The 18435-nt window shown below is 47.3% G+C and overlaps 1 protein-coding gene across 1 annotated transcript in view; it reads left to right on the top strand.

The window, feature by feature from the left end:
- The window catches only part of Irag1 (inositol 1,4,5-triphosphate receptor associated 1), a 108426-nt gene extending 94459 nt beyond the window's left edge, over window positions 1–13967 (top strand). The window contains exons 19-21 of the mRNA XM_028875835.2: window positions 4672–4791; window positions 5975–6109; window positions 10716–13967. Of these exons, the coding sequence (XP_028731668.1) occupies window positions 4672–4791; window positions 5975–6109; window positions 10716–10959 (499 nt within the window). The 3' untranslated portion in view covers window positions 10960–13967. The remainder of the gene's footprint in view (window positions 1–4671; window positions 4792–5974; window positions 6110–10715) is intronic.
- The last annotated feature ends 4468 nt before the right edge of the window (window positions 13968–18435 follow it).

Consider the following 18435-nt stretch of genomic DNA (forward strand, 5'->3'; position numbering starts at 1 on the left):
AATCCATAGTACAGAGCAGCTGACTTTACCGTCTGTCCCATGGGAGCTTAGAGCGCTCCGAGTCTTGCTCTTATAGGCCATATCATAACAAACCACTCTTCAACTCAACAAAGGTCTAGAAATGTATAGATTTAAACATATGGCTAGAGAATGGTTTTTAGTTATCCTGTATGTCCGTGGTCTTTCATTCTTTTGTTCTTTTGACAAATGTTCTCAGGGTCAGTCTCATGGAGTGCTCTCAAGGAACGCTAGTTTAGTGGGAAAGCCAGGCAGGAAGCAGCCTATTTTTCCACAGTGTGATGAATGTTGTCATAAGGAAGTGCATGTTGCTAAGGGACCAACACATGAGAAATGTACCCCTAACCCTGTGTGGGTGTAAGATGGGGTGGGGCTCAGAAAATGTTTCCACTTAGGAATCTGCTTTTAAAGTTAAGCCTAAAGGTTTTATTGCCAACTTGGTAAATAGGAGGTTAACAGCATTCCATGGTAGTGGTGAATTCAAAGAAAGATGATGGCTGTGGTGGTGGTGGTGATGACAATTCCTGTTCTTAGTTAAAACTCATTCCTCGTATGCCAGGTGCCTTTCCTCCTAATTGCTGTCCATTCCTTATTAACTCTGCCAAGGATCTCATGAGGTGGATACATTATTAACGTCTCTATCTTATTGATGAGGAAGATGATGCCCAGAGATATGCAGGCTAGAAGCTGGCCTGCCTCATGTTCTTAACCTCCTAATGGAAGAATAGGGGACATTCAGAGGGACCACAGAGGAAAGGAGAATTCTTTGGGGGAGAACCTGGTAACTGGATGGGCGTGGAGAGCAGGACAGAGCAGGCTATGAGAGAGTATGTGCAGAACCTCACAAAGGGGTCGACAAATCTGGGATGTGGGAGAGTGTCAGTGGATTATTTTTATGAACAGGCCACAGTGCTGGTGTGTCACAGTGCAGCGTTAGCTATTGTCTTTAAAATCTTCTATGCTTTTGAAGCAGCCAGGGTCATTAAATTGTCACAGCAAGCAGTCTATCCCCTTATTGATTGTATTCTGGGGAAAATTATATCCCAGGGTAATTATTACCCAAGATTCTGGGACTGGGCGCAAGGGGGTAAAGAAGGTCCCATAGCTCAGGTCCTCTGGGGTGGGCTTATCAAAAGAAGCCCCGGAATTGGGATGATTTAGCAACATTGCTGAGTCCAAGAGGCAAGATCTGTCCTTTGGAAAGGCTTGAAATCACTTTTAAATACTGCTCACGAACAAACTGATAACCAGCTTGGCCAACAGTTTACTTTGAACAAACAGACCTCATGTGACCAAGCTGAGCACAATGATAAACACAGCCATAGTTTAATGACTCACCCAGAAAGAAGGCACAGATTCCAGACTGAGGATGGATGCCACAGTCCACCCAGTGATTCCTGGGATGGGCACAGATTGTGCCCAGCTCTTGTTACAGAGATGAATACAGTCAAATTCTAGGTTCTTGGGAAATCCTCCTTTACAGATGGGATTGCTCACTTCACCAATTTCCTACACAGGGGTTAGACAAGTCATTGTGAAGTTGGAATAACAAATGCACTCCAGTCTACAGCAGGTACCTATCAAACATAGCCCCCTCGTGTGATCATGATCAGAGGGAGGGATGGTGGGGGAACATTCCACTTTATTTAGCCAGTTGGCCTGGGAGACAGTGGTAAATCAGCAAAGTTCTCACGGAGGAGAAGGATTTGATCTGAGTCTTAACAATTCATGAGGAGAAACTGCCCGATAGTTGCAGAAGATATTGAGGGAACGCTAAGGCTGGTCTAGAAGGCAGAAAATAACAACGAAGTGTGCACATTACTGTATTTTTCCCACCTCCAATCCCAGCATCCTGCCTGTGCTAAGCCAAGGCCCTCCGGGGTTCTCATACTTGAAGCAGTCTGTGGAGGAAGGAGCATTGCTGGCTGTGGGGATGTGGTGGGGATAGCTTCATTTAGCAGATGTGTTGGACCTTACACACCAGTCAGAGCCCCAGAAGAGAAATGAAGGGGGGACCAAGGAAGGCAGCCCCTCTTGACATGAAGCTGCTGGCCAAAGTGAACAGCCCAGCCAACATCAGTGATGTGAATGCGGGCAAGTAGCAAGCTTATGTTTCTTAACTGCCAGGAAGAAATGCCTCCCAAGGACAGTAGCTAGCACAGTTAAAGCATGGGTCAGCCTCAACCTGCAACAGAGCCAAATTTGAGCCCTCCCACACACTGATTGTTACTGGAGTTAAGGTCACAGCCCAATCAGCCAATTAAAAGGGCCGAAATAATAGTAGAAAGCAGAAAAAGGATTTATTCAATACTGTTATTTTGGGAAGGAAAACAGAGACCCAGTGACCTTATGCCCAATACATCTTCAGTCCTGACAGGAGGTTTGGGTTTAAGTAGAGGGCCAGAGATAAGCCTAACTAGATAGTCTGGTCAAGCTATGGTCCCTCCCATCATTGACCCACCACAGTCTCAGCTCTAGTCTGTCCTGCAAGGTGATCTGGCAAGTCGCAAGTCTTTTTTGGGGAGACAATTTCCCCTCTGGCTAGCCTAGACTTTTACCAGCATGAGATTCATGAGGGGATTTCAATTTCTTGGGGTACATTGTTCTGATAGTCTGATGGCCAAGAGCACACATGTCTTTTCTATTAGAATGTCCTCATTCCTGCCAGGCAAGGGGTTCAAGATTGCACAGCCTCAGGCTGGTATTTAAGGTCTCTGAGCCTGGGGTGTTGGGGTTTGAACCATGTCTGTCTCAGGCACATTCTCTTCATGTTTATTTAAGGACCCTCTAATGTGGGCAGCTATAGAGAAAAGAAACTAAAAGTGTGGTGACTGTGTTTCACTTCTAATGTATAAATATACTGCATGAGATAATGGCTATCCCCACCCTGGACTCTAGGTGGGTTTTTCCTCGCCTCCTCCAGTCATTGGACAAATAGGAAGCTGCACATTAGGCTAAGGTCACAGGGAAGGGAGTGGAGAGCATAATTTGCAGGAGGAGAAATGTTATGAATAGCTGGTATTGTTAGGGCCTTATCTTTCTTGTTCACGATGGGGTTTGGGTTCTAGCCTAATGAAACATATATTTAGAGGGCTGGGGGAAAGCTAAGAGATAGGAAATTGCTGCCAAGAGTAGGGAGCAAGCTGAAGGTTTGGACCCTGCCTAAGGAGAAGCCGAGGTGACCCCTTAGCTTTCTGCTAGAAGGTTCAGCTCACAATGTGGTCTTGTTTCTGGGCTCTTCCATGATACCATCACTTCCAGTTGGATTAGGGGCAGCAAGATGGCTGCAGAACCCATCTTAATTAGGTTATTAGGTTGCTTCCCGGGAACTTGTGGTCCCACTCATGTTAGACAGGCTCCAAGCACGCGCAGCCATCCCAAGGTGATTGGCTAGTGTGCCTATCTCCTGCTTTTCCCCATGATGCTTGTACTTCCTGCTGTTCCCCAGCCTTCTCAGGCCATCTATCCTCACTGTCTGCAGAAGACCGGGCTTATTCTTAAAAAGGCCATTTCAAGCCGGGCAGCGGTGGTGCACGCCTTTAATTCCAGCACTCGGGAGGCAGAGCCAGGCGGATCTCTGTGAGTTCGAGGCCAGCCTGGTCTACAGAGCGAGATCCAGGATAGGCACCAAAATTACACAGAGAAACCCTGTCTCGAAAAACCAAAAGAAAGGGGGGGTGCATTTCAGCTTTACCATTTGGATAGGAGGCAGCTCATCTTTGTCAGGACCCCACCCTGCTGTCCTCCTCTTCTCCTCTTTGTCCAGTTAAGGAGAGGTTTGCCTTACTTTTTAAAGGTCTTGGTTCCTTTAGTCAAAGATACTGTCCCTTTGGCCATCTTCCCATCCCCTCTGCCACCACCGCCGCCGGGCCTTCTCTACCTGTGTTTGCATATGCTTGAATTCCTTGACCCATGGATTCCACTGTGCAGTCCTGCTAACATGCTCCCCACTCCCCTTCCTAGCCCACCTGTGGCTGTACCTTTCTCACTTCCTGTTCCTTAATCATTACCTCAAGGCTCCAAGTGACCCTTGCATCATCAAACCCCACCAGGGACACAGACTTTCAGAAGATGAAGTGGAACACAGCCAGCTCGCTCTCCCTGACGCCCAAGCCTCCACCCCTTCTGGCTGGTACCCACCACTCTAGCTGCCATTTCTCCGCCTTTTTATCCTCTTCCTCTCTCTTCCTCCTCCTCCTCTTCCTCCTCCTCCTCTTCCTCCCCTCCTCCTGAGATGAGCTTGAAGATAACTGGTCCTGAGATCTCTGCTCCTTGTTTCCATGTTCTCTTTTTAGGCCATCATCCACTCTTGATATCTTACATCAGCACCTCTGCCTCCTTGTGGCAGTGCTCCGTTGTCTGTGACACTTGCCTGTCCACTCACAGCACCTCCTGAAATGAGAGTGAAGTTGGCTCTGGGAGCATCAGGCTAAGGGAGCTGTTGTAGTGTCTGCCTCCCCAGTGGTCTGGGGAAGATTCACAGAGCGGGTCTTTATAAAAACCTAGTCTCAAGATAGACATTTTAAAACCTGAAAGCCAGCGAAAGAGCCTGAGTTTCCTCTTGAATCGGGAAGCAGGCCAAAGGTACGGTTCTGTCTGCAGATGTTTAATCTCTCCCTGCACTGACGCCCCGTACTTCCCTCCTCTCTCTAGTGGAAAGACAAGTGCGGAGGCTGACTGTGAAGCTGGGGCCCCTGGGCCGCTCCCAAGCTGCCTGGAGGACACAAGCCAGGAGACCAAGGCCAGGGCAGAGGAAGAAGCCTACACCAAAGGGTGAGTCAGACCTCACCACCCCAAGGGCACCTGGCAAGTCTCAGAAGGGAACTTCCCACACCCTGGCTCGCTTCTGAGGAGTTTTCGGGAAGCAATCAATGGGCCCAAAGCCTCTTTCGGTCAAGAAAGGCCTACATAGAGAATCAGGACACAGGGTGTGTTTAGACAATGGCTACCTTAAACTGGACTCCTCTCTCTTTCAGCCATGATGCCACTGCCTAGAAAGGCCTAAACACCAGGGGCCTGGGCTAGGTTCCGCTTGGTGCTGCCTGAGGCTTCCTGGCATGTGTGCAGAGCTGTGATGTTGCTGCCAACAGTGCCCAGGGGCACCTTCAACTGTGCTTCCTGGAATCACCCTGGTGTTCCCTGTAACTTGGAGCTCCCCACTCCTGCCCTTGCCCCACCATTTCCACCCTGGCCCGTCTCTAAACGAGCTACATTAGCAACCAGGGCCAGCTATCAGCTACTCAGCACTGAGCAGGGTCAAAGGCCCATGACTCAAGACAGAAACTCACCTGTAGCCTAGCACGGTGCCCCATGGCTCCTGAGGGAGGTTCAGCTTAGGCACAGAACCCCATGGTGTCTGTGTGGCAGTCACTCAGGGGTGGGTGGGGTCATCTCAGCCAAACTAATGAAGTTAGACACCTGGCTGTCAGACCAGTGAGCAGATACGCTCAGGGAAATACTGATCCCAAGAGGAATCATGGGAGGCTTTTAAGGAAGGCTCGCCTCTGAAAACATGAGAGCCAAGTCCCTCCATTGGTTTTGTGAATATTTTCTGGGTACCTCCCTATGCCAAGCCCTGACATTTCTGAGAAACACCCCAGCAGCCTGAGATGAGGGTCCCCCTGAAGTTGAAGCTCCTGGGTTCCACAGGGAAAATGCACTCTGATCTCTGGGGAATGTTCTGTAGGATAACAACCAGCGGTCGATCTCGTCCCACATGTTTTCCCATCAGTTTGTCACACTGTCACACAAACAGGAAGGATGGCTGAGGAGGGAGGAAATGGCATTGACATGAGTTGTGTTGGGGTTCAGCAGAGCTTTCCAGCTTTTTCCTGTTGCATGGAGCCACAGGAAGCGTGCAGTGACCAGAGGCTCTTGAGTCCCCTCCCCCGGGCCTCAGGCAAGAATGCCCTGGGTGCCGCCCCCCCCAACTCAGTTGTTCCATTTTGCCCTCCAGATACCAGGAAGGGCTAAAGAAGACCGAAGAACTTCAAGACCTGAAGGAGGAGGAGGAAGAACAGAAGACGGAGAGTCCTGAGGAACCAGTGGAGGTAGAAGAAACTGAGGAGGAAGAGAAGGACCAGAGAAGCAGGTTGGAAGCCTACACTTGGATCCCGATTGGGTCATAAGTCATTTAACTGTTGAATTGCACCAGACGGATGGAAACGCCTTTCCTGGGTGGCAGTAGGGCCGGGGGCCCAAGTTGTTGGCCAACAGAACTCAAGAAGGCACTAACTCCAGACAAGAGAGAAAATTAAGTTAGAAATGGCACACTTGCGAGAGCTGAGGGGTCAGAGGTGGTTATGGGCAGGGCAGAAAGCCATTAATAGCTGTTAGAGGGTGAGAAAGGGAGAGGGGACCCCCCTCCCCCCAGGACTCTCAGCCAAGCTAAGGTCAGTCCATTCCACAGCCACCACCACAGAAGAGTCCAGATCAAAGGAGCAGGCCTGAATTCCTAGAGAGGGTTTTGGACAAAAACCACAAGAGTAGAAGGAAGCAGAGGGGCACGTGAGGCAGGGAACAAATTCGGCTCAGCTCAGTCTCTAGTAGGCCCAGCTGCACTGACCAAACACTTGCCCATGTGCACAGTGTCTTCACTTAGGTTGGAAACACAGTATTTTCTGTTGCAGGGTATCTTCTTCTAATGAGGGCAAGAGCAGACGGACACAGAGAAAGTCTGTATCCCGTGACTTGCTCCAACAGGCGTAGATGTCACTTTACCACACAGAAGAGTAAATTAAAACAAAACAAAACTGGCACTTGGGATTGAGCCCAGGACCTTGCAAATGGCAGGCAAGCACTCTTCTACTGAGATACATCCCCAGGCTGGGAACAAGAGAAATAACCTTGTCTAGTTGCAAGGTATTCCATGTAATGAGGTCACAACCCCACAGGCCAGGATTACCCCGCATAGGAATATCTTTAAGGACAGAATGAACTGTTCCTAAGAAGAGGCATGCATTCCTTTATCAGTATAAAGACCAGATCAACACCCAAATTTCCAGAAAAGCCCCAATTTCATTTATTCTGCCCAGCTATCTCTATTAGTACATCAAAACCATAAGTCTTGTTTTTGTTTTGTTTTAAATATACTTATAAACATCTTGGAACACTTCACTGAAATCTTCTTTTAGATACCCTCGACTATCCTGGGGTCCAGAACCTCTGTAGACAAAACCATTAGCTGTATGATCACCTGCCACTGATCCCAGACACGGTGTCTGTAATCTGAGCCTCCTGCTGGCAAGCTGTAGAACCTACTCACACGTATAAGATAGTAAGTGAAGATTGGAGAGAGGATAACTGTGTTTCTGAGCCTGGAGATGCCCTCAACAGAGCCCAGTGGTAGAAGATGCAACCAGCCCGCCTGAGTCAACCCCGCTGTCAAGGGAAGAGCTTTCTTAGAGAGCCTGGAGCAAGCCTGTGACAGTTATACCACCCTCTCTGGTGAAAGAGCCTCAGCTTTAATCATGGAAGCACAGCCCTGAGTGAGAGCAACGAGCAACCAATGGCGTCCAGTCCTCCTTACACCTCACCTCCCTCTTGGGGGTCATCTGCATTTATTTTGCCGACCACCAGGCTGCCTTTGTCAAGCCCTGGCCTGGACAGGCACCTTGAATTCTTCTAAGACAGGCTAGAATCTCCAACACTTCCACACACTGCAGAAGAATAAAAGAGAAATAAACAAAGCAAGCACATTACTATAAGCAGTCTTGCTTACAAAGCACAGGCCTTATCTAGCTAACTTGACCTCTGGCAGTTGACAACTCCCTCCTGTCTCATGAAAGCCCAGGGAACCAAGGTTTGCCTGGGTCCTTTTCTGCTCATCCTGTGGCCAGTTCTGGACAATGGCCATTTGCAGCACCTGACCCTTTAGAGACCTCGTTCAGACTCCCATCCTTCATGTGTGATTAGAGTTGTTTTAGGTTCTGAGGAGATAACTTCCCCAGATGACTGATACCAGACCTGAACAGGGCCCTCCAAAGAGTCCTTAGCCTTCAACACAGGAGTACAGCTTCACTTTTTCAGGCTTACTTAGCCCATCTTCTCAGGATGTTTATCATATAAACTGCATACCCACTGTCAGAAATTCCCTCTCTCACCCATAACCCAAGCCAGACTTGTCCCAAGAGCTGTCATGCTTAATGCCAGAAGATGTTCAGCCCATTGTGGAGTCCCTTAGAACCAGAGTTGCCTGTAGGAGACTTCACTTGAACATGAATCCCCTGTGAAATGTTGGCACCTCACTAGCAAGCAAAGTCTGAAGTTATCAAAAGTTCCATGTGCTGGAAAAATGGTTCAGTTATTAAGAACATTTGCTACACAATCATGAGGACTGAAGTTTGGATCCCAGCACTCACATAACAAGCCAGGCATCCCGAGAACACTTTGTATCCCCAGCTTCAAGAGTGGCAGAGACAAGAGGATCACTGTAGCTTGCTGGCTTCTAGCAAACTGCCTGAGCAAACACAAGCTCCAGGTTCGAGAAGAGACCCCTCCTCAAAGGAATAGGAGAAGAGGATAGAGGGAAATCATCTAATGCTCTCTTCTGGCCTCTGTGTACATCCATAGGTGTGTCTACTTGTGTATGTGAACACACACACACACACACACACACACACACACACACACACACACACACAGAATTTTATGTCCTGTTTCATACATTTTAAAAAAAACATTGGGGCTGGAGAGATGACCTGGTAGTTTAGAGATCTTGTTGCTCTTGCAGAGGACCTGGATTTAGTTCCCAGCATATACATCATGGCTCACAAATATCCTAACTCCATTTCCAGTGTATCTGATGCCTTCTTCTGACCTTCATGGGGACCAGGCATGCACATGGTACACATACACGTATGTAGGCAAAGCACTTATACAAATTAAATAAATCAAAAAATAAATTAAAAAAAATTGAACTAAGTAAGCCCAGCAACTAGGCCCTTGTTTAAAGGCTTCAACATCAAACTCTAAGTCTTTGTGTCTAAGTTTCTTCTCTCTTATATGTAATAAAGTAATCTTTTATAAATATTGATCCCTGGAGGAACTTTGAGCAAAGCAACCCAATACCTTCTTAATGTGGTCTGTGGCATTATTGTGTAACACAGCTGAGACTCACACTATGTAACATAAAACTGCCTCTTTTTTTCTCACCATTGATTCAGACTCGCTCTGTGAGCTTGAATGATAGTTAAGCAGGTACCTTTACTTTTCCAATAATGCTCCAAAAACAGAAGCTTTAGCATCAAAAATTGACCGAAAGGAATTCTAGTTCTAGCTTAATTTTGTTTCCAGTTTCTCTTCTAGGCTAAAAATTGGGTGACCACTTAAGAATCATGGACCCAGATCTTGACTACCTCTTTTATAGAATGAGGATGGATTTAGGGGCTGGAAAGAAGGCTTGGCAATGAAGAGAACATTTTCTCTTGTAGAGGACCTGAATTCACAACCTCCTATATAGCCAGTTCCAGGGGATCTGATACCTCTGGCCTCCACAGACACCTGCACTCTAGTGAGCATGCTTGCCCCGACCTATGCATAATTAAAAAGTAAATCTGTAAGTCTGGATTTAGAGTGGGCTTCTCCCCATACCAGCAGCCTGTTTTGGAGCGCGCGCGCGCGCGCGCACACACACACACACACACACACACACACACACACACACACAAATAGCTCAAAAAGTGACTCCCACTAGGATCTAAAGATAAACAGGGCTAGAAAGAAGGAAGCTTGTATTTCCAATCTCTCCCTTCCCAATAGTTGCATAAATAGCCAACGACTTTTCTCAGAAGCAAATGTACTTAGCTGTCATGTAATGGCTGGCAAGGCTGAAATTGGTCTACTTCCAAGTCATGTAATGACTTGCACAGCTGAAGTTGCTTGATGGGGTTCCCACATGGACAAGGGACCAACTGTTGTCCCCTATGGCCATGGCATCCAAGGCAAGCATTTCAAGGACCTGGCCCCTTTCTTAGGAGGGCATTTGCCAAGTATTTTGGTCCATGGCAACCCATCTACTTCCCACCAGCTCTCTGGTCAAGCTTCCATCTTCCTGAGCAGCCAGCCTGAGCACTACCGTGTCTTTGTGAGCTATGCGGTCTGCTGGAAGCCCTCTGTCACTCTCCCCGCCTCTTTGGTCTGGTAACCCTCAGTAATCTTGCTTTGCAAATCATAGAGTTGGAATTAGACACAGGAGAAAAATATAGCTTGCTTCAAATGTGCAGGACATCTCCAGAAACCTCTAGGATGGGACTCTGATCAAATGTCTTTTCACTAAGCTGAAAAGAGAGAAAATGGTCTGAGAAGAAGCTGAGAAATATGCAAGGGGGAGGGAGGACGTGGTAAAAGTAGAGGAGAGAGACAAAGAGGGAGGGATAGAGAGAACAGAGCTTAGAGAGAGTGGGAGAAGAAAAGGAGGGACAAAGTAGAGGATGGGTATAATGAAGTTGACAAACATCTGCATGAGCTTCCCAAAGTATGGACCAGTGCACCAAAATCACCCAGGGATCTTACATCGTAACTGGGATTCTCATTCAGAAGGCCTGGGATCTTTTTAATACAATCTGCCAGGTGACTCTCTGTATTGTTGAGATTAAGAACCTCTGCCTTAGCATAGAAGATATCACCAGACAGGGAAGTATGGTTCTGGGCATCAGATGTGTGCCCAATATACTAATCTATCCCTATTTTATTGACAGCAAACTTGAAGAACTGGTCCACTTCCTACAAGTCATGTATCCCAAACTGTGTCAACACTGGCAAGTGATCTGGATGATGGCTGCAGTAATGCTGGTCTTGAGTGTTGTGCTTGGGCTCTACAGCTCCTATAACTCCTGTACAGAGCAGGCCGACGGGCCCCCGGGGAGATCCACCTGCTCCGCAGCCCAGCGGGACTCCTGGTGGAGCTCAGGACTCCAGCAAGAGCAGCCAGCAGAGCAGTAGACGTCGGATTCTTCAGCCATGCCCTGCTCTGGTGCGTTCACCCAACACCCTGCCCCCAAGTACAGTGTGTCAGGCCGGTGTGCACATGTGGCCACTCATCCATCCCACTGGGGACAAGGAGGCTTTCTCTTCACCCTCATCACCTCCATGGAAGCTATTCACACACAGTCATGCTTTGAAGAGATCAGCAAAACTGCTCTGGGAAAGGGTCTGGTGGACAAAGAAGTGGCCTTCACGGAGGACTCTAGCTCAAGGGAAGAGTCCTGTCCCTGGCTCCGATGGATTGGGAGAACTGAAATCCCTTCATTCAGGGGACGGGAGAAGCCTGCTCTCCCTTTTCCTGCCTGTGTTTCATAATCAGGAAGAGTTGTACTTAATGACCAGTACTGACCGTGAGGATCGGACCTGGGACCTGGGGTCACATGTGGATGTCTTCCCACTTCACTTACCATGACTGTTCTTTAGCCTCCGCTCTCCCCTTCAGAATCACCATTTCCTGTCTGAGAGTGGGAAAGCGCTCTCATAAAAGTACACAGGCTAAAAGGAGTCCCATGCTCGAAAGGAAACAGGAAGATGTGAGTTAATATATAACGTATCTTTATACATATGGACAGAACACACAACATGTTTGTGCACACACACCCACTCTCTGGAAGTGTGCTCTGCTTGGTGGCAGCCATGTTGTGCCAATCAATTATTTTTCACTAGGTGTGGAACAGTAGTCACCAGGCCTCAATACAGGGAGCCCTCCACATACTCTGAAGATGTTTGAAAAACCCTAAGAAATCATGTCTTCAGATGCCAGTTTGGAGCTGCTGTTCGGCACAGTCTCTTCCCTGGCTGTGTGCTGCATTTGAACGTGACCCTACACAGTTAACCCACCCCTTGGGTAAGAAAAGGTGTGCCTTCCAGACTCTCACCCTACGTTGCACATCAAGGCTGCCGTTCTCCTATTTCCCGCCCAAATGTGTCCTTCCGAGGACCCGTTCAGCAGCAAACCGAAGGAGTGCACCCCACCTCCAGCACAGCGTCTCTCACACTGTTCAGCTGTCACTTCACTCAGCTCTCCTCAGCTGGAGATGGGCCTTCTGTTGTGCTTGCTTTTCTGTTTCAATGTTTTGGTTGCTAACACTCATGCAGGACTTATTGTGAGTCCAAAACTGTCTCAGTGTTATATAGATAGTAATTCCTTTAGTCCTCAAGAAAAACGAAATCTGAAATGGATAGTACTTTCTCTCCATGCTCAAATAAGGAAGCAGAAGCATAAATCACACACACACACACACACACAACACACACACACACACACTGATACAACTTGTCAGGCATATCTAGCTAGTATGTAAGTCATTCAAACTAGAGTGGTCTAGCTCCAGGGACTGTACCCCCCGACCCCTCTCCGATGGTCACCCAGCTAGGTGCCTTCCGGTCTGATCCGCCTCCCCACCTGACCGTTCAGCTGTTCCAAACCTGTCACAGTTCTCAAATGAAATTGCTTCTCACACTGTGCTTCACCTCATTAGCATCTCCCCTGCCTTTGCCCTCTTCTCTCCACTCCTGAGGAGCAAGCACAAACACTACCCCTCTATACAGGCTTCAGGGCCTCCTTCCTTGTTCTACCATACCCAACATCATGGGTGGCACCTCACTTAGTGCTGCTGGCACTTGTTAAACTTGAGTCATTGTCCTGTACCTACTCTCTAACTTATTTATGCATCTGTCTCCCTGGACATTTTCCCTCAAATACGATGTCTTACCATCTCTTGGGTAGGTACCTACCATGGCAAACACTTTGGAGAGAATCATTTCATGTTGGTTAAAAGAACAAGCGAACATTCAAGGTGAAGGGCAGCCTAGAGCGTGACCTCTTCAGGCTTCCTATACCGCCACCCTCATGACCATTCCCATCTCCACAAGAAACCTGTCATGAGTGATTCCTGACCTCGGCTTATTTTTATCTTTCTCTGTTTACTCTGAGAGAACACGAGTGAAACCATTCTCAAAGTCAAATACAATCACTCCTTTTAGAGAGACACCCCACCCCCAACCCACCCTGACTGGGCCTCACTTTAAAATGCTGGTTTTGAAGGGACATCCTTCACAGTGGCTAGAAAACAGCATCGTGAAGAGCCCAAGGATGTGTCACTAAAGGTAATGAGGTTCAGAGCGAGGCAGTGGGATTTTGCAGGCATAGGTAGATGGCTTACCTGGAGTCTTCCATGGGACTAGATACAGCCAAAGGAGATTTAACTACATAAGCACCTTATAGCCAAAGACAGTGTAGACAGGGTGCAGAAAGAGCAGACGTTTGGACTCTAGCAGGTCAATGTCTAATCTCACCCCACCCACACACCAAAAGAAGGTCCAGCTTGAGTGAGCCCATTTGGCCACAAATCCCCACCCCTGTTCTGGGTGAGACAAAGTCGAGGAGATCATGTGTCAACTGCTTCAGTGTCATCCCTGGCCTCGGAAGCCTGCAGGAGTCCTTGGCCTAGACCAGCAACCACACCGCTCCAGTTGGAAGGGCAGTTGAGGAAAAGGACATCTCCAAAGAGCAGAGCCACGTTTAGGGCAGCGCGGCTAAAAACACACTTGTTGGTTCACCTATTCAGGAAAACTAGGGATAACTTGTAGCAGTTACAGCCGCTGCCACACAGCCAGTGACATGGAAGTCAGCCTTGGTTCCAGATGTAACAGTCAAATGAAACCAAAGTTCCTACTCAAGGTGCCTCTGAAACCTATGGTCTGCTTAGCCCCGAGAGTCTGGCTGCCAGCCTTCTATTGTAGAGGGACGTGTTTGCATCATCACTGATGTCACTTCCTAAGCCACCATGAAGTCTGTTTCCTTTGTACAGCCTGGGACGAGGGGATGGCAAGGGAGAGCCTGGACTTAACGTCACCGGCTGTCAGTCCCTAATGTTAAGCCTCACACAGGTAGGTGTGCTAGTGTTGAACTGTAGAATGTCACATAGCTGAGTTTGAAAATAAACGCACATTTCCAAACCTTTGGCAGAAGTCAAACGCCTCTTTGTTACGTGGAGCTGAAGCCTAATCTTTCTCCGATGCTGAATTAGATCCACAGAGAACTGTAGACCTGAATCTCTCCCAGAAAACATAATCGGAATCTAATCTGGAAAGATTGGATCTTTCCCCAAAGGTGTCTGTTACTTTTCCTGTTGCTAAAATACCCTGGCAAAAACAATCTGATGGGGAAAGGGTTACTTTGGCTCACAATTCAAGGGTACAGCTTGCTATGGTGGGGAATTCTGGGCAGCAGGAGCTAAAGGCAGCTGGTCACACTGCAGCTGCAGTCAGAAACCAGAGTGAAGAATGTACTCAGATGACTTTCTCCTTTTCATATAGTTCAGGATCCCATTCTAGGGAATGGTGCCCCCCACAGTGGGCAGGTCTTCACACCTCAATTAACCTAATCTAGATCATCCACTATAGACATGCCCAGAGATGAGTCTCCCAGAATCTAGGACCTAGATGATTCTAGATTTGATAAAACTGACAATAGCCATCCTCCAAGTTTTCAATATGAGATACTCTTGTTGCTATGTTACATTTTATGGGACTGTCAGCCTCAAGATAGAGTATCCCGTTTTGTTCCTGTGGGAGTCAGTTCTCTCCTTCCACCATGGAGGTCCTGGGGTTGAACAAGGTCATTAGGCTTAGTGAGGCACACCTTTACCCACTGACTCACCTCAACAGTCCCCTCAGCCTTGGTTGCTTTATTGTTTGTTTTGAAACAGATTCTCATTTTGTAGTCCAGGCTGGCCTTGAACGCCTGATCCTCCTGCCTCCACCCTGTGACTGATGGGATTGCAGGCATGCACCACCACACTCAGCTTAAGAAGAGGCTCGTTTGGTTCACAGTGCTGGGGATTTAAGGTCATGGTGCCTTTGTCAGTTCAGTTCTGACAAGGAACTCCTAGTGAAGGGCAGATGGTAGTGACAGTGGATGTGGGAGCAAGCAGTCACGTACGTGTCAAAAAACTAGAAGCAGAGGGAAAAGGGGTGGCCAGGCCAGGCTTGCTCCTTACAGAACAACCACTTCCCAAGAGCTCCCAAAGGAACTGCACAAGAAAACCTTCCCACTAGCCCCTCTTCCTAATATGGTACCACCCCCAGAAACCTGCCATTTAACCAAAATACACCCGTGAGTATCACTCAAACTGCACCCCGTCCACAGCAGTGACCTTCATTATGCCATTTCTCTGGCATTCCTGAACCACTTTAGCCTGGTGATTGCTGTGACTTCCGTCCTTCCCCTTGACAAGTGGGAACTTTCATGAGGTCATCTAGATCCTGCCTCACCAGTACATTGGGGAGTGGTATACACCCTTTTATACCCACAGGTCCAAGTCTACAAATTGCCACAGCTATACCTGATTGGAATACTGGGCATGTAGTGGTTTGAATGAGAATGGCCTCCAGGAGCTCACCTATTTTAATACTTGGTCTCCAGTTTGGTAGAACTGTTTGGGAAGGACTAGAAGGTGTGGCCTCAATGGAGGAGATGTGTCAATGGGGGCAAGCTTTGAAGCTTCCAAAGTCCTGAGTCATTCCAGTTAGCTCTCTCTGTCTCATGTCAGTGGATCAGGATGTAAGCTCTCAGCTACTGCTCCAGTACCATGCTCCCCATGTGATGGCCATGGACTCACCATCTGAAACTGTAAGCCTCCATTAAATGTTTTCTTTTATAAGTCACCTTGGTTATGACTTATCATAGAAACTGAAAGATAACTAAGGGCATCACTCAGAGATCAGGGACTCTCTGCAGGGTAGGACCTTGGGTGACCTCCCTTGAGAAGAGTATTGTGTTCTGCAAAAGGGAGACATAGTGAGCCCAATATCGGGTGACCAGGCAAGGACACTCAAGCACAGACCATTCCGTGTTTACCAAGTCATTTTTCTTTTTCACTCTTGGGTACATAGCTGAATTAAAACTCCTTAATCAGGTTCGATGGGAACATGTGACTAAGTTCCGATTGCTCAACTCTAAACAGGAGTGATATATTCCAGGCTTGGCCTCAAAAGCAATCTTCAGCTCCATTATCTACATTTGCTGTTTCACTGGGAAGATGCAGGAAGAGAACTCAGAGATATTAGAAGACAGGAGTGCCGCGGGAGACAGGTGGAGGCAGCCTCTATCTATGAATAAACCGCGCCGTGGAATCCTCAGTATACACACCCACCATTACTAACTACCATCACCACCTGTCAGCCATTGGAAAACCACAAAGATTTGTCAAGTAAGCCACTGAGTCGTGGGGTTGTCGGCTGCAGTAGTCAGACTACAGTGACTAATGCATTTGCCCACCTGTAGATTTCTTTTCTTCTTATTCTTATTCTTCTTCTTATTCTTATTCCTCCTCCTCCTCCCTTCTTCTTCTTCTTCTTCTTCTTTCTAGACAGGGTTTCTTTGTGTAGCTCTGGCTGTCCTGGAACTCACTCTGTAGCGAGGCTGGCCTCAAACTCACAGAGATCCACCTGCCTCTGCCTCATGAGTGCTGGGATTAAAAGCATATGCCACCAACCCTGGCCCACCTGTACATTTCTTAAAAATAATCCTTATAATATTCGGTACCATAGAACTACTGTTACTTTGAAGTTCATGTAACTCTGTCCTTTGACAGGCAATGAAACTGCCTGAGGCCCAGGGAATTTAAGTGCTTCTTAAAATATGCTCAAAAGACATGTGGGTTATTAGTATTAGTAAGATTTAAACCCAAATATGGACATCATCCTCAACCCAGTACTCTGGATTGTATTGTATTTCTCTGCTGCTACTTTTAACCCCCCCCCCATGCTATTTAAATTGTAATTGCACATGTTAAATTTAAAAGACAACTAAAAATCTTCAGCTCTGAGTTAAGCTCAGTCTCTGACATTGGGCCCAGCTATGGTACTTTGTGGTCTGGAGACCTATGAACTTTTACTCCTGACATTAATAACTATGGAGTAAAACTGGCCTGCACATGCCGTATTTGACGCTGTCCTTTGGAACTTAATGGATAATCCCTTCATTTAATTTTCCTCATTACTAACTGTACAAACACCTCTCGTTTGGTTTTTTTTTGTTGTTGTTGTTCTCTTTGGAGATAGCATTAGCTGTTATTTAGAAGTGGACCCCACCAATGGCTGCTCTTCCTCATCCTGAACATTCTCAGAAGCTGTGAAGTAGCATTCCTTTATTGTCTGTGCTTTGGCTCCTGCCTCTGGGTTCCTGCCCTTAGTTCCTGCCTCCAGGTTCTGCCCTGAGTTCCTGCCCTGACTTCCTTCAATGATGGATGGGAACCTGGAAATGTAAGATGAAATAAACGCTTTCCTCACCAAGTTGCTTTTTCTCAGAGTGTTTTATCACAGCAATGGAAAAGGAAATTAGAATAGTACTTTGCAACCGTGCTTATTACACGGAGAGGCTTAGGAGCTGAAGCTGAGCACATTCTAACTCAGGGAGGTGGTGAATCCCAATCAAGTTTCCCATCACCCACCTCAGTTAGCACGGAGGCTCGTAAACTGCTCAGAATGCTGAGAATAGGTGACGGCTGAGTGCTCAGACCTAAAGAGAACATTATACCACTCTTCACCCCACCCCCACCCCAACCCAAGACTCAGGGGATAAGGCTGAAGAGGGAGCAGAAGGAATAAGAGCTGTAGTGTGAGAAAGCGCTCTGTGAGATGCTGTCTTTGGGGCATGATGGGGCCCTTGCAGTCATGAAGCACAACAGCTGTGGTCACTTGGACACGACTGAGACCACCATCCACATTCCATCACAGCCAGGGAAAGTGCTCATGAGCAGCTGTTGGCAGTTCCTGGCTGCCAAAGAGGTCATCATTTTTCTTCAGGAATGTAGCCACTAAGTTGCCCATGCTACAGTAAACAACTCCATGTCCATGCTCATGTAAACAATCTCAATTAAACTCTGGGTCATAGGGAGTCCCCACTCAGGAGGGGGGTACTGAGAAGAGGGAGTTGGGAGGAAGTAGGGAGATAATAAGAGAGGGCAATGGGGTGAATATAATCAAAATACATTATATACGCATATAAAATTGTCAATTTTTTAAAAAAAGAAGGTCCAGGCCAAGTTTGGCTACGTAGTAAGAACCTGTCTTGAAAATAATATTTATTCCCAATCATATTCTAACAGGGCCTAAATTCTTCTCTCACCCAGGTCATTTAACAAATCATTTCCTTATTTTGGAAACTCACTGCTTAACCCCAGTATAATCATTCAGACTCTTTTTATCCAAGAATTCCCCATCTGTCCATTTGTTTACAAAAGCCAGTGTCTTCTGACTTCTCGTAAGTTATTCTTCATATGCTTTGTCTCCTACAGTTAATTTTCCCCTTCCGCCATCCTCTCTCCCTTCTTCTTCTTGTGATCATGTATTCTTTCTATCATGGTGCTAAGTGTTAAAGACAATTACAAAGGACATGATTCCTACCTCTCTTTCTGGAAGTACGGT

Source organism: Peromyscus leucopus, chromosome 1, assembly GCF_004664715.2.
Source record: "Peromyscus leucopus breed LL Stock chromosome 1, UCI_PerLeu_2.1, whole genome shotgun sequence".
In the NCBI taxonomy this organism is placed as follows: domain Eukaryota; kingdom Metazoa; phylum Chordata; class Mammalia; order Rodentia; family Cricetidae; genus Peromyscus; species Peromyscus leucopus.